The following is a 15957-nucleotide window of genomic DNA, read 5'->3' as shown; positions in this document are numbered from 1 at the left end:
GCCCACAACTTACTAACCCTAAGCTGTACGTCTTTGGAGTTTGGGAGGAAGGTAGAGCATCCAGAGGAAATCCACGCCGTTACGGGAGAACGCACAAACTTGTTACAGAAAGCAGTGGAATTGAACTCCGGTTACTGGTGCTGGCGGCTACACCACCATGCCATCTGAATACGGAACGGTTAGTTGGTTAGTCGGTCACATGGATGTAACTGGACAGCACGGGCTCATTAAGCAGGAGGAGCCTGTTGCCGAGTTGTATCGCTCAATAAACAGAAATAACACGGTTAAAGGAATTGCACAAAGAAGAAGTTTTAAAATGAAGGCGAAATAGTCTGAATCTCATTATGTGCAGCAATTAATTGAATGTTGGAATCTTGGCCTTTATTACAAAGGGAATTGAGTACAAGAGCAAGGAAATCCTCTTGCATTTGTACAGGGCCCTGGTGAGACCACACCTGGAGTATTGTGTACAGTTTTGGTCTCCAGGGTTAAGGAAGGATATCCTGGCTGTAGAGGAAGTGCAGCGTAGATTCACGAGGTTAATTCCTGGGATGTCCGGACTGTCTTATGCAGAGAAGTTAGAGAGACTGGGCTTGTACACACTGGAATTAAGGAGATTGAGAGGGGATCTGATTGCAACATATAAGATTATTAAGGGATTGGACAAGATAGAGGCAGGAAATATATTCCAGATGCTGGGAGAGTCCAGTACCAGAGGGCATGGTTTGAAAATAAGGGGTAGGTCATTTAGGACAGAGTTAAGGAAAAACTTCTTCTCTCAGAGAGTTGTGGGGGTCTGGAATGCACTGCCTCGGAAGGCAGTGGAGGCCAATTCTCTGGATGCTTTCAAGAAGGAGCTAGATAGGTATCTTATGGATAGGGGAATCAAGGGATATGGGGACAAGGCAGGAACCAGGTATTGATAGTAGATGATCAGCCATGATCTCCGAATGGCGGTGCAGGCTCGAAGGGCGGAATGGTCTACTTCTGCACCTATTGTCTATTGTCTAATTGAAAGGCAGATTCGGGATAGGTTTGTTCAACTGCGGCAGGGTCAGGAGGTCAGGCCATGTATCTCTTGTATTGGCCTCTGCCACCAGCCCCGACAGTACATTCAGGCACCCACTACTCTAGATGCATTCTGAAGGAAGTATTAAGTGTGTTGAGTGTGTCTATGATATTTGTCAAAAATGACTGCGAGAATAATCGGTAGAATATTCAGGCATGTGATGATCCTGTTTTGAATTTAATACATATTTTACTTAACTTTATACAGTTTCACAAGTAAGACTTCATTAAAAGCCCCGAAGGAAGCTTCCATCTTGGGTGATTTTTTGAGAAGGTGTTTAACTCGCTGCATGGCTATGTACATATGCAATGTGAGGACAGTAGAGCCCTTAAGGGTTCAGTTCAGTTCAGTTCAGTTCAGTTTCAGTTTATTGTCATTTAGAAACCACAACAGCAATGCAGTTAACAAATGAGACAACGTTCTCCAGAATGATATCACAAAAGCACACGACAAAACAGACTACACCAGAAAATCCACATAATGTTTGTCAATCCCCAAATCCAGAGTCCGGAGAGGCTGCTGCGTATTAATATCGCGCTACCATCTTAGCGCGTTCCCCAGAAAGGAGCTCCAAATCCACTAGACAAAACAAGACTACCCAGACACACCAAGTCAGGAGACCAACTCTACCACCCAACAAACCAAAAACTAAAGCTACAAGACCTACACAAAACCACATAGTTACATATAGTTACAACAGTGCAGACAATACCATAACTGATAAAAAAAACAGACCATGGGCACAGTAAAAATAGTCCAAAGATGTTAAAAGGCTATAAGTTTGAAAGAAACCACCACACAGTTCCCACAAGTCCTCAGGGTCCCGACAGACTCGCCATCCCACGCCGGCGGCAGAAGGGAATACCCCCGCTATGGACTTCCACGGCACCGGACCCAGCCTCACAGATGCAGCACACAATGAAAGCTCCGTCGGACCCAGCCTCGCAGACGCAGCATACAATGAAAGCTCCGTCGGACCCAGCCTCGCAGACGCAGCATACAATGAAAGCTCCGTCGGACCCAGCCTCGCAGACGCAGCACACAATGAAAGCTCCGTCAGACCCAGCCTCGCAGACACAGCATAAAGTAGCCAGGAAGGAGCTAAAGGAAGGGGCTGAGAGCCAGAAGGGGACATCAGAAGGCTGCTTAAGGAAATGTGGAGATGTCAGAGTTTTTTTTAACACAGAGTGGTGGATGCCTGGAAGGCCCTGTCAGAGGTGGTGGTAGAGGCCAATACAAGAGGCACATGGGTGTAAGAAAAACAGAGGGTTGTGGGCTGTGTAGGATGGAAGAGTTAGATTGCTCGTGGGGTATATTTATATAGATCAGCACAACATCATGGGCCGAATGGCCTGTACTCTACTGGACTGTTCCACACACAGTGGCCACTTCATTAGGTACATCTGTATTAATGCAAATAGCTAATCAGCCAATCATGTGGCAGCAACTTGATGCATAAAAGCATGGAGACAGGGTCAAGTGGCTCAGAACAAATGTTCTAAAGGGGCAGAAATGTGATTTAAGTGTCTTCGTACATGGAGTCATTGTTGGTGCCAGATGGGGTGGTTTGAGTATCTCGGAAACTGCTGATCTCCTGGGATTTTTATGCACAACAATCTCTAGAGTTTACAGAGAATAGTGTAAAAGAAAACAAAAAATACCATCCAGTGAGTGGCAGTTCTGTGGGCAAAATGACCTTGTTCATGAGAGAGGTCAGAGGAGAACGGCCAGACTGGTTCAAGCCGACAGGAAGGTGACAGCAACTCAGATAACAGCATAACAACAGTGATGTGCGGAACAGCATCTCCGAATGCACAGCACGTCGAACTCTGAAGTGGATGGGCTGCAGCAGCCCACAAACATACATTCAGCGGCCACTTTAACAGGCACAGGAGTTTCAGGCAGACAGTTTCAATCTGATAGAATCAACATCAGGTTTATTAGCACCAGCACATGCTGTTAAATTTGTTAACTTTGCAGCAGCAGTACAATGTAATACATGAAAAATATAGAAAATAACAATCACAGTCAGTATATATTTGTATATTAAATAGTTACGTTTAGATAAGTAGTGCAAAAAACAAAAATTTAAAACAAAAATAGTTAGGTAGTGTGCATGGATTCAATGTCCATTCAGAAATCGGATGGCAGAGGGGAAGAAGCTGTTCCTGAATCGTTGAGTGTGTGCCTTCGGGCTTCTGTACCTCCTCCATGATGGTAGCAATGAGAAGAGGGCATGTCCTGGGTGATGGGGGTCCTTAATGATGATGCCGCCTTTTTGAGGCATCACTCCTGGAAACTGTGGAGGCTAGTGCCCATGGTGGAGCTGACTAAGTTTACAACTCTCTGCAGCTCACTACGGCCCTGTGCAGTAGCCCACCCATACCAGACGGTGATGCAGCCAGTCAGGGTGCTCTCCATGGTACAGCGGTACAAGTCTGTAGGACAGGAAGGTGGTAGTAAGTCAAATAGCCACGCATAAGAATGGTGGTATGCAGAAGAGCATCTCTTAACACATAGCACGTCGAACCTGGAAGTGGATGGGCTAAGCAGGAGACGGTGTTGGTGTACCTATTTGGTGTGCCTAATAATGTGGCCACCCGACTGTCAGTTCTATTTGTGAAGCGTAGACATTTCAAAATGCCTCTGAGGCATTGTATTGCACTCTACCGCTCATAACCTTGAACTCTAAGTAAAAATGGAATCCAGGAATTGCGTGCAATGTAAACCAGAGCAGCGATTGTAAAAAGACGCGCTTATCTTTGAACTTCCTTGCATTCCATTGTCAAACTATTGCCTGCTTGAGCACATTTGTATTATCAGCAGAAGGTTTCTCTGGAAGATTGGTATTTGAATTTCTCTGCAATTTGCTGGTCAGGACAATGGAACATTATAAGAAGGGAGATATTTCATAAAATTATATATTCTTGAGAGATTGTGCTTGGCTATATTTGATATCTTCAGAGCCCTTTTGTGTACACAGAGGGCTTTTAACATGTGCAACGCTGTTGAAATGTTCCTAATGCGAAGCCAAGAGCTCATTTTTACAAAATATTCATAAGTAGTTCTGATGATCATGATCTGAAGCCATCATTATCAGTGCAGTCAGAATAACAATCATACTGCCTTAATATTAAAGGGCCATCACATTTATAATGTAAGGCATCTGAAGCAGTGTCCCTTACAATTTAGCATGCTTGCAATAGGAAATAAATACAGTACATGCAAAGTCTGTCTCCGGAGTTTCTGTTTGTCACATATACAGCCTCTTAAGCATACAGTTCCATCCTGGATTTATGTTATGGTTCTTTCTCGAAGAACTTCTGTGACTCATAGACTTGACGTTACGCTGCTGGCATTTAGGGCAACAATGAAGATCCTCCATCTCTGGGCTTCCTTCATCACGTCAGTAGCTCAGTTTTTGCTGCTGTCAGTCATGCAGTTTCCGGGTGGAGACCCGGGACTACCGTCGCACTCAGGTGTAGAAGGATTCCCCACTGCTGTTTCCATAACAATTTTGTTTTGCCAGTCTGGGTTGTTAGACCTGAGATGAACCTCCCCAAACCTGGAGGACCGGTGGACCACTCTTTCTCTGACCTCTATCCTTTGACCTGTTTGGCATGGGTGACCCTACCAAGAGCCAAAGCATAAAGCCCTGACTCCAGCCAACACAGCTCTCTGGGTCACTGAGGCACGCAAGCCTCCAAACCCTACGACAAGGCTGTGGTCCTCTTGCAGGAGGGCAGTTCTGAAGAGTTTGTGGTTCTGCAACTTTGCTGCGTTCATGCAGGTATGGATTGTTGGAATCTGTCCAATGTTCTAAACAGACTTAAATGTTCAAATATTTTGTTATCCCAATTTCCTTTTGCTCCCTTCCCAGATGGTGAGAAAACAGTGTAGGAAAACAAAAAGCTATCTTAAATTTACAGGAACTCAGCAGGTTAGGCAGTATTTATAGAGAGGAATAAACAGTCTACATTTTGGGCTGAGACCCTTCCTTTCGAGATTCAAGATTCCAGATTGTATATTGTCATTCTTCAGTAAAGAGTCCTATAAGATGACCACAACCTTGTCATGGTTTGGAGGCTTGTGTGCCTCAATGACCCAGAGAGCTATGTTGGCTGGAGTCAGGGCATTATGCTTTGGCTCTTGGTAGGGTCACCCATGCCAAACAGGTCAAAGGGTAAAGGCCAGACTAAGAGTGGTCCACCGGTCCTCCAGGTTCGGGGGTTCATCTGAGGGTTAACGACCATGACTGCCAGAACAAAATTGCTACAAAAACAGCGATGAAGAATCCTTCTACATCTGAGTGTGACGGTATTCCTGAGTCTCAACCCGGGACTTGCATGTCTGACAGTAGTGAAAACCGAGAGGGAGCTACTGACACGAAGAAGGAAGCCCTGAACCCTGTTAGTGTTGGAGGACCTACATTGCTGCCCTAAACGCCAGTGGCATAACGGGCAGTAAGCACGTAAGTCAATACACAAGCGTAAAGGAGAACAAAATGATTGTTTGTCTGGATCCGATGCAGCATAATATGCACAAAGAACACAATAATAAAGAAACAAAACACAGTAAATTTAAAAGCAATCCTCTAAAAGAAAATGTACAAGTAACTGTTTGAATATGACTATATACATATATATATATATTGACTGTTTATTCTTCTCCACAGATGCAGCCTGACTGGCTGAGTTCCTACAGTATTCTGTATGTGTTGCTCTGGATTTCTGCATCTGCAGAATCTCTTATGTTTATATATTAAATCTGCATCCAAGTATTGTGTCTGTAATTTTCCCTCTTTCATCGTCCTCCACTACCAAAAACAATGTACAAACAGGCACAACGCAATATAACTGTCCATGATTACAAATGTCTGTTTTATCTTCACGTGTCCACATAAACCAACTGAATCATCTGTGTTCAGACCTAACTTGTACAATGGCAAGTTCATTATGAAGAGAGAGTGTCTCTTTCCTCAACAAAGTTAACTTTGCTGACATCAAGGACTCCCATCATTCAGGCCATGCTCTCTCCTCGCTGCTGCCATCGGGAAGGAGGTACAGGAGCTGTAGGTCCCACTCCAGCAGGTTCAGGAACAGTTATTACCCCTCAGTTATCAGCCCCCTGAGACTGTGTGGAAAATGTCACTCACTTCAACTCGGAACTGATTTCACAACCGACAGACTTATTTTCAAGAAATCTACAGTATTGTTTATTTATTTAGAGTCATAGAAAAGTACAACACAGAAACAGGCCCTTCAGCCCATCTGGTCTGTGCTGCACCATTTAAACCACCTACTCCCATTTACCTACAGCATAACCATCGCCCTCCAACCATGTACCTATCCAAACTTCTTTCAAACATCAAAATCGAGCTCGCACGCACCACTTGTGCTGGCAACTCATTCCACACTCTCACCACCCTCTGAGTGAAAAGGACTTTCCTTCATGTCCCCCTTAAACTTTTCACCTTTCTCCCCTAACCCGTGATCTCTATCTGTAGTTCCCAACCTCAGTGGAAAAAGCCCGCTTGCAATTACCCTATCTATAGCCCTCATAATTTGGTATACCTCTATCATTTCTCCCTTCAGTCTCCCAAGGAATAAAGTCCTAACCTATTCAATCTTTCCTTATAATTCAGGTCCTCCATACCTGGCAACATCCTTGTAAATGTTTTCTTTATTCTTTCAATCCTTATTTATATATTCCCTGTAGTTAGGTGAACAAAACCATAAACAATACTCCAAATTAGGTCTCAGCAACATCTCACACAACTTCAATATAGTATTCCATCTCCTGTAGTCAGTACTTTAATTTATGAAAGCCAATATGTCAAAAGCTTTCATTCGCACATCGGTTGTCAATCTTTGTGTGTAGTTTTTCATTGATTCTTTTGTATTCTGTGTGCTACTGTGAATGCCTGCAAGAAAATGAATCTCAGGGTAGTATATGGTGAAGTATGAATACTTCAATGATGAATTTGCTTTGAACATTGAACTTTGAACTCTGTGATGAGTGTGCAGATCTGGATGCGCTGGAGATAAGTGGAACCAGTGGCTGAGACTCTTGGAGACACTAGACTACAGATGCTGCATTCTGATATGGGGTCTTGATTTATCCCTTAACAAATACTTCAAAGGTCAAAGTTCAAAGTACATTTATTATCGAAGTATGTATACATTATACAGCTTTGAGATTTAGACAATAGACAATAGGCAGTAGGTGCAGGAGTAGGCCATTCGGCCCTTCTAGCCAGCACCGCCATTCACTGTGATCATGGCTGATCATACACAATCAGTACCCCGTTCCTGCCCTCTCCCCATATCCCTCGACCCCGCTATCTATAAGAGCTCTATCTAACTCTCTCTTGAATGCATCCAGAGACTTGGCCTCCACTGCCTTCTGGGACAGAGCATTCCACATATCCACCACTCTCTAGGTGAAAAAGATTTTCTGCATCTCTGTTCTAAATGGCCTACCCCTTATTCTTAAACTGTGGCCTCTAGTTCTGGACTCACCCATCAGCGAGAACATGCTTCCTACCTCCAATGTGTCCAATCCCTCAATAATCTTATATGTTTCAATCAGATCCCCTCTCATCCTTCTAAATTCCAGTGTATACAAGCCCAGTCGCTCCAATCTTTCAACATATGACAGTCCCGCCATTCCAGGAATCAACCTTGTGAACCTACGCTGCACTCCCTCAATAGCAAGAATATCCTTCCTCAAATTTGGAGACCAAAACTGCACACAATACTCCAGGTGGGGTCTCACCAGGGCCCTGTACAGCTGCAGAAGGACCTCTTTATTCCTATACTCAATTCCTCTTGTTATAAAAGCCAGCATGCCATTAGCTTTCTTCACTGCCTGCTGTACCTGCATGCTTGCTTTCATTGACTGATGTACAAGAACACCTAGATCTCGTTGTACTTCCCCTTTTCCTAACTTGACTCCATTTAGATAGTAATCTGCCTTCCTGTTCTTGCCACCAAAGTGGATAACCTCACATTTATCCACATTAAACTGCATCTGCCATGCATCTGCCCACTCACCCAACCTGTCCAAGTCACCCTGCATTCTCATAACATCCTCCTGACATTTCACACTGCCACCCAGCTTTGTGTCATCCTTACGGGCAGCCACACAACAAAGAAACCCCCAAAAGAACTCATTAAAAAAAAGTCTGTCGAACTCCAGAGAGAAGACAAAAGAAAATGTGCAAACAATAAAAGTAAGCAAATAACATTCAGAACCGAAGCTTCACGAAAGACACAAAGCCGGACATTATTGCAGCCAGAGCAGGCTACTGCCTCGGTTCATCACAAAGCCTAGTAAACGGTGCAGGGCAACATATGCAAGATCAGGCATTACGTCAGCAGAAGCAGGCCACAGCCTCAGTTCTGCACAGCGGAGCAGCAAGCAAAATTGAGCAGATCCGGGTAGAACCACCCCGTCCCTCACCTCCAGTCCTATGCCTTAAGGTCCAAAACCTGATTTGAACTGGCGCATCCCTCGCCTCCGGTCCAACGCCTTAAGCTCCTAGAGGCCAAACTTCCAGCTTCATACTTCTTAACTCTTTGCTTTCCAAATGCATCGGCATTTCACAACACATCACCAGCAATTACTTTATGTTGTTATAGGTTTTGAATGATGGGCATAACACACTGAATACAAGTAATAAAATCTGTCTCCGAGTGCATCAGAGCTATCAGACTGAATTTATTATCAAAGTAGGTATATATCACTGAATACTACACTGAGATTTACAGTACAGTGCAAACATCTCAGGTCATTTGAATCCCAACAATTGGTTTATTGATCATTACAGAATATCATTGGTGCTTCCCACTCCCTCCCCTCTCCCTCCCTCTCCCTCCCTCTCCCTCCTTCTCCCTTCCTCCTTTCCCAAACATGATTCCCCTCTCCCCGCCCCCTTCCCACTCTCTGTCCACAATAGAGACCCATATCAGAATCAGGTTTATCATCGCTCACATAGTCAGGAAATTCGTTTATTTATGTAACAGCAGTACAGTGCAATACATAAAATTACCGAGCTAGATATACTGTGTGTGCCTAAGACTTTTGCACAGTACTGTATTTCATGAGGGCATTGACAGGAAAATAAAGAAAAGAATAGATTTTTTTTAAAATAAAGACTGACAGAAAAAAATTAAAGGAACAGTTAAAGAAGATGCTGAGAGAATCTACCAAAAGCTTGATGAAAAATCTTGTCTTTGCGCCAAGTGATGCACCAGTTCAGAGTAATTGTGTTGTACCTTGTCAGGTGAAGAGGATGAGCTGAAGAGATGAACAAAAGGCCACGTGGGTGGTGTGGGATTGTATGACTGAAGCCGGTTATAAATGTACAAACAGTGAGGTCATGATGGTAGCTCTGTGATATTGAGAAGTTTGGAAATGAGTTCTTTAAGGGACCAGAAAATGACTCATCTGGTAATGTCAGAGGTGATCCTACTCTACTATTTACACCTCCTGCAGTCACACCTTTTGTTATTTGACAGCCTTCACAACCTTCTCCCAGCTGGCACCACCACCATTTGTCTCACTCAATCTCTCTATTCCTGCCCTAACCTATCACAGAATGTCCTCAACATACACCTTCCTTATTATTCACCTTCTCTGTCATCCACCTTCCCTATCACTAACCTTCCCCATCATTGGGCTTCCCAACCACAGACCTTCCCTACCATAGACCTTTGTTATCAACGTTCTCTGTCATCCACCTTCCCTGTCATTAACCTTCTCTATCATTGACCTTCCTTACCATAGACCTTTGTCATCAATGTTCCCTGTCATCCACCTTCCCTGTCATTAACCTTCTCTATCATTGACCTTCCCAACTGCAGACCTTCCCTACCATAGACCTTTGTCATCAACGTTCCCTGTCATTAACCTCCCCAATGATAGACCTTTTCTGTCATCCAACTTCCTGGTCGTAGACCTTCCCAGTCATCCATCTTCACTGTCATTAACCAATTGGGCAAAAAGCCCAATTCTGCTCCTATATCTTATGGTCTTATGATTAAGCATCAACTTAATTCATTTACAGTACTGTGCCAAAAGTCTTAGGCATGTTAGGTTTTTTATCTGGTTTCAGATGAATGGCCTCCATAGGTCCCCAATCTCTACATCATCGAGGCCCTCTGGGATTACCTGGAGAAACAGAAGCAGGCAAGACAGCCAAAGTCCACAGAGGAACTGTGGCAAGTTCCCCAGGATGCTTGGAACAACCTACCAGCTGACTTCCTTATAAAACAACATGACAATGTACCTAAGACAACTGATCCAGTTTTAAAGGCAAAGGATGGTTACATCAAATTTTAATTTGATTTCATTTTTTTTTGGTTTATTGCTCATTATAGAAAAATTTCTGATACCAAGGAACATTTCATTTCATTATCTTTGAAAGCATCTTCGCCTAAAACTTCTGTGTATCGCATAATCCATATACAGTTATATATATATAAAGAACTTAATGTGCTCTGTTGGTCAAAGTCAAAGTAAAATTTATTATCAGAGTACAGTACGTACATGTCACCACATACAACCCTGAGTTTCTTTTCTTGTGGGCATACTCAGCAAATCTATAGAATAGTAACTATAACACGATCAGTGAAAGATCAACCAGAGTGCAGAAGACAACAAACTGTGCAAATGCAAATATAAATAAATAGAAATAGATAATGAGAGCATGAGATAAAAAGACCTTAAAGTGAGATCATTGGTTGTGGGAACATCTCAGTAGATGAGCATTGTTATCTTCTTTTGTTCAAGAGCCTGATGGTTAAGGGGTAGTGAATATTCTTGAACCTGGTGGTGTGAGTCCTGGGGCTCTTGTACCTTCGACCTGACGGCAGCCACAAGAGAAGAGCGTGGCCTGGGTGGTGAGGATCTCTGATGATGGATGCTGCTCTACTTCGACAACCTTTCATGTTGATCTGCTCAATGGTTTGGAGGGCTTTACCCATGAAGTACTGGGCCAACTCTATTACCTTTTGCAGGATTTTCCATTCAAAGGCAATTGGTGCTTCCACTTGAGGCTGTGATACAGCCAGCCTGTCAGCTAAAGATGACATGCCAAAACTCTGCAGACTCCTCAAGAAGTAGAGACACTGTCATGCTTTCTCTGCAATTAAATTTACATCATGGATGTGACAAAAAAACAGCAGTCAACCATTACGAAGACTAAGAATGATATAAAAAAAGTTCAAACTACAGATATGGAATAACATGTGCATAAATGCAGAAAGACCAGCAAGTATTTACAAAATAAACAGCGTTATAAAAAGTGGTTTAAAGCGTTTACAATGCAGTGATGGGGGGTGGGGGGGGGAATAGATTGCAGGGGATGGGCCGCTAACTGGAATGGTTGATTAGTCCAAATCAAAATTTAATTTTGAATCGGTATCACCGAAGGTTTAATTACAAATCTCTCTTTTACAGGTTGAGATTGAAAAGCTGGATTATCATCACTATCTGCCTCTTTTCTTCGACGGCCTCTGTGAGACCAGTCACCCATACGAGTTCTTTGCCAGACAGGGAGTCCACGACATGCTGGAACACGGTGGAACAAAGATCCTTCCTGTCATCCCCCAGCTTATCATCCCGATCAAAAGTAAGGATTTCAAAAAGTGTTTCATGTTGGGGCTCCCTGAGGGATTCAGAAAGGAACCGTTAGATGTATAAGATGCTGAGGGGCATCGATCGTGGGGATAGCCAGAGGCTTTTTCCCAGGACTGAAATGGCTAACACGAGGGGGCATAGTTTTAAGGTGCTTAGGAATAGGTGCTGAGGGGATGTCAGGGGTAAGTTTTTCACACAGAGAGTGGTGGGTGAGGTCTTTTAAGAGCCTCTTAGATAGGAACCTGAAGAAGAAGAAAGCCCTTAACTCCGAGTGGAGTCATCAGGACGCTGTCGTGATGGCAGTTTTTTCAGCCGAGGCCGAGTCGCTAGCTTGACGCTCAACCCAGCGCGGTTGGAAAACGTGCAAGGGAGCCGGCTGGATTCGAACTCGTGAGCCTTCGCTTCTAAGTCCGGCGCTGATGCCACTACACCACCAGCCAGCCAAGATAGGTACATGGAGCTTAGAAAAAATAGAGGGCTATGCGCTAGGGAAGTTCTAGGCGGTTTCTAGAGTAGGTACATGGTCGGCACAACATTGTGGGCCGAAGGGCCTGTAATGTGCTGTAGATTTCTATGTTCTAGAAGTGACAATCTTAGCAACACACCCGAAATGCTGGAGGATCTCAGCAGGGCATGCAGAATAAACAATCAACACTTCGGGCCCAGGCTCTTTATCAGGACTGGAAAGGGAGGGCAGAAATCAGAGTAAGAAGTAGAAGGTGGCAGTTGATAGGTGCAAACTGGGAGGGGGGAGGGGATGAAGTGAAGAGCTGGGAAGTTGATTGGTGAAAGAGATAAAGGGCTGGAGATGGGGGAATCTGATGAGAGGGTGGAAGAAAGGGAAAGGGGAGGAGTACCAGGGGAGGCGATGGGTAGGTAAATAGATAACGCAAAAGAGGAAGACGGGAATGAGCAATGCTGAAGGAGAGGTGAGGGGCGATTACTGGAAGTTTGTGAAAGCAATGTTCATGCCATCAGGTTGGAGGTTGCTCGGAATGGGAATATGAAGTAGAATTGAAATGGGTGGCCACCGGGAGATCCCGCCTTTTCTGGAGGATGAAGAGTAGGAGCTCGGCGAGGCGGTCTCCCACTCTACTCCACATCAGGTCTCACCAATATACAGGGAGCACTAGATAGTGTAGATGACCCTAACAGTCTCGCAGGTGAGGTGTCGCCTCACCTGGAAGGACTGTCTGGGGAGTGATCGGGTGTTTGTGAAGTGGCGACCTTGTTTGAGTTCTGAAACCTCTCCGTTCCGTGCACACACAGAGAAAAGAAATGGAAAAGTAATGAATGTGCTTAATTTCGGTTTATTACCAACACACTATAAGCCATCTGGAGTTCCAGAGAAAATTTCCTGCTCTGAATAGGTTTTCAGTGAGATTTATGACAACTTAATGGTGGAAACTGGGGAGTTACGAATAGCAAGGACTCTAGTAAAAACAGCATGAGAAATAGGTACTGCAACATTTATAGGATTTTGACTGACATTGTGGGCTTTTCTCTTTGTCACATTATGATTGTGTGGCTTGGTACTATTATACTTCACTACCACACCAGCCTCAGAATCAGTCCCGGTAATTGCCTTGTTTCCAACTATTGGCTCAGATTGATAAGCCGAGGCTTCTAATGGCAACCACCACATTACACGTAGTCACATAAAGCTCTCTGCGCGCACACTGAGTAATGAAGATTACTGTGTTTTCCCAGGATCGTTGGTCAGAAAGCTGCTTCGTCCCTATTACTGAAGATTTACTCGGGTGTTTCTGAGTGCATAGGTAGCTTCTTGTTCAGCGGTAATCAAACCTTGACATAAAAAAACTAGAATGGAGCTTCTGAGGGCTGAGGTTCATCAAAAGGTGCATTGTTTTGACCAATTGTGCTTATTTAGTTGAAGATCTAGTCTTATTACCACAGCCGAACTAGATTTAGATTAGCTTTTGAAATTCATTCACAGAGGCTGGGTACCAGTGGCTGGGCCTAATCAAAGTTCAAAAAGATTCGAAGTTCAAAGTGAAGTTTATTATCAGGGTACATACATGTCACCACATCCAACCCTGAGATCCTTTTTCCTGCGGGCATACTCAGCAAATCTATAGAATAGTAACTATAACAGGATCAGTGAAAGAGAAAATAGATCATAGGAGACAACAAACTGTCAATGCAATTATAAATAATTAGCAATAAATAACAAGAGCATTAAATAACAAGATAAAGAGTCCTTAAAGGGACTGGGAATGGCCTGTACTGGTTGTGGGAACATCTCAATAGATGAGTGCAGTAATCTTTTGTTCAAGACCCTGATGGTTGAGGGGTAGTAACTGTTCTTGAACCTGGTGGTGTGAGTCCTGAGGTTCCTGTACCTTCTACCTGATGGTTGAGGGGTAGTAACTGTTCTTGAACCTGGTGGTGCGAGTCCTGAGGCTCCTGTACCTTCTACCTGATGGTTGAGGGGTAGTAACTGTTCTTGAACCTGGTGGTGCGAGTCCTGAGGCTCTTGCACCTTCTACCTGATGGTTGAGGGGTAGTAACTGTTCTTGAACCTGGTGGTGCGAGTCCTGAGGCTCCTGCACCTTCTACCTGATGGTTGAGGGGTAGTAACTGTTCTTGAACCTGGTGGTGCGAGTCCTGAGACTCTTGCACCTTCTACCCTTTGGTTGAGGGGTAGTAACTGTTCTTGAACCTGGTGGTGCGAGTCCTGAGGCTCTTGCACCTTCTACCTGATGGTTGAGGGGTAGTAACTGTTCTTGAACCTGGTGGTGCGAGTCCTGAGGCTCTTGCACCTTCTACCTGATGGTTGAGGGGTAGTAACTGTTCTTGAACCTGGTGGTGCGAGTCCTGAGGCTCTTGCACCTTCTACCTGATGGTTGAGGGGTAGTAACTGTTCTTGAACCTGGTGGTGCGAGTCCTGAGGCTCCTGTACCTTCTACCTGATGACAGCAGTGAGAAAAGAGCATGGCCTGGGTGGTGAGGATCTTTAATGATGGATGCTGCTTTCCTACGACAATGTTTCATGTAGATGTGCTCAATGTTTGGGCATCTAACCACACTTGAGGAAGTGGTAGGGAATCAGCTTCTTGAACTGCTGAAGGCCACGTGGTCAATACAGCTGGGGTATCTTATTGTCTTGACTCACTGAAGGAAAGCTGATATATTTGCTGATCATTGGTGTTTTTTCCATTTTGACCGTTGTGCTCTTTGACAGCAGAGAGGACAAGTTTGAGTGGTAGCGTTAGTTCAGTGGTAGGTGTGACACCCTACACCCCCAAAATAATCATTCTACGTCTGAAATATCCTGGGTTACAGTTATTCCACTTATGGACACCCCACTCATGAGCAAAATACCGTGTTATAAGATTCAAAAGTCTGACATGTATAGATCTGTTCATTCTAGAGACAGCAGAATTAGATTTCACCCTTAGCGTTCACTCTCTCTCCCCCTCCCTCTTCCCCTTTCCCTTTCCCCCACTCTCTCCTTTCCACCTTTCCTCTCTCCTGTCTTTGTCTCTTTATGTATCTCTCTAGCTCACTCCTCTCTCTCTTTCTCTCCCTCCCCTTCTCCCCTCCTCTTTCCTGTCTTTGTCTCTCTGCCTTTTCCCCCTTTCTGTCCCCTCCTCTCTTCCTCTCCTCCTCTCTCCTGTCTTTGTCTCTTCCCCCTCTCTCTCTTTGCCACTTCTTTCTGTCTATCTCTTTCTCTCTTTGTTTCTGCGCTCTCTGTCTTTGCTCTCTCCCCCGCTCTCTCGCTCTCTCTCTCTCACTCTCCCTCTCTCCCCCTCTCTCTCTCTCTCTCTCACTCTCTCTCTCCCTCTCTCTGTCCATCCCACCCCACTTTTAGTAACTGTTCTCTCTCATCAGATTTATATGCATCTGAAGCCATTCTTTACAATTCCGTGGAGGTGTGGTTACCATCACAACTGATTTTTCAGTATTTTCCGATTTAACAGATGAGATTGATTTATGGGTGTCCGTAAAAATGGAATCTGGCTTTTACCTGGGAGTGACTAACCACACAGACCAGTTCTCAGTTTGAAGTGCTGAAGGTGCCTCTTTCATTGCCCTAGAAAGTGAGGGACAAATCATCTGAGTCCATTTTCATTTTAGATTTATGCTGTTACTTGATCACAAGTTACTTGCTTGTATTTTTTCATTCATTAACAGGATTTGTTATCACTGACAAGATAGAATTTAAAAAAGTAAATTTTATTATCAGAGTACATACATGTCACCAAATACAACCCTGAGAT

The 15957-nt window shown here is 44.2% G+C and overlaps 1 protein-coding gene across 5 annotated transcripts in view; it reads left to right on the top strand.

The window, feature by feature from the left end:
• pacrg (PARK2 co-regulated) overlaps positions 1-15957 on the top strand; it is a 448472-nt gene that overhangs the window by 263201 nt on the left and 169314 nt on the right. For all 5 annotated transcript variants that reach the window (XM_073028379.1, XM_073028378.1, XM_073028375.1 and 2 more), the window contains one exon: positions 11534-11705. In XM_073028379.1, the coding sequence (XP_072884480.1) occupies positions 11534-11705 (172 nt within the window). The remainder of the gene's footprint in view (positions 1-11533; positions 11706-15957) is intronic.

The sequence above is a fragment of the Hemitrygon akajei genome, chromosome 24 (assembly GCF_048418815.1).
Source record: "Hemitrygon akajei chromosome 24, sHemAka1.3, whole genome shotgun sequence".
NCBI lineage: Eukaryota > Metazoa > Chordata > Chondrichthyes > Myliobatiformes > Dasyatidae > Hemitrygon > Hemitrygon akajei.
Note: the sequence above shows the minus strand (reverse complement) of the source record. Positions and strands in the feature narration are given on the sequence as shown.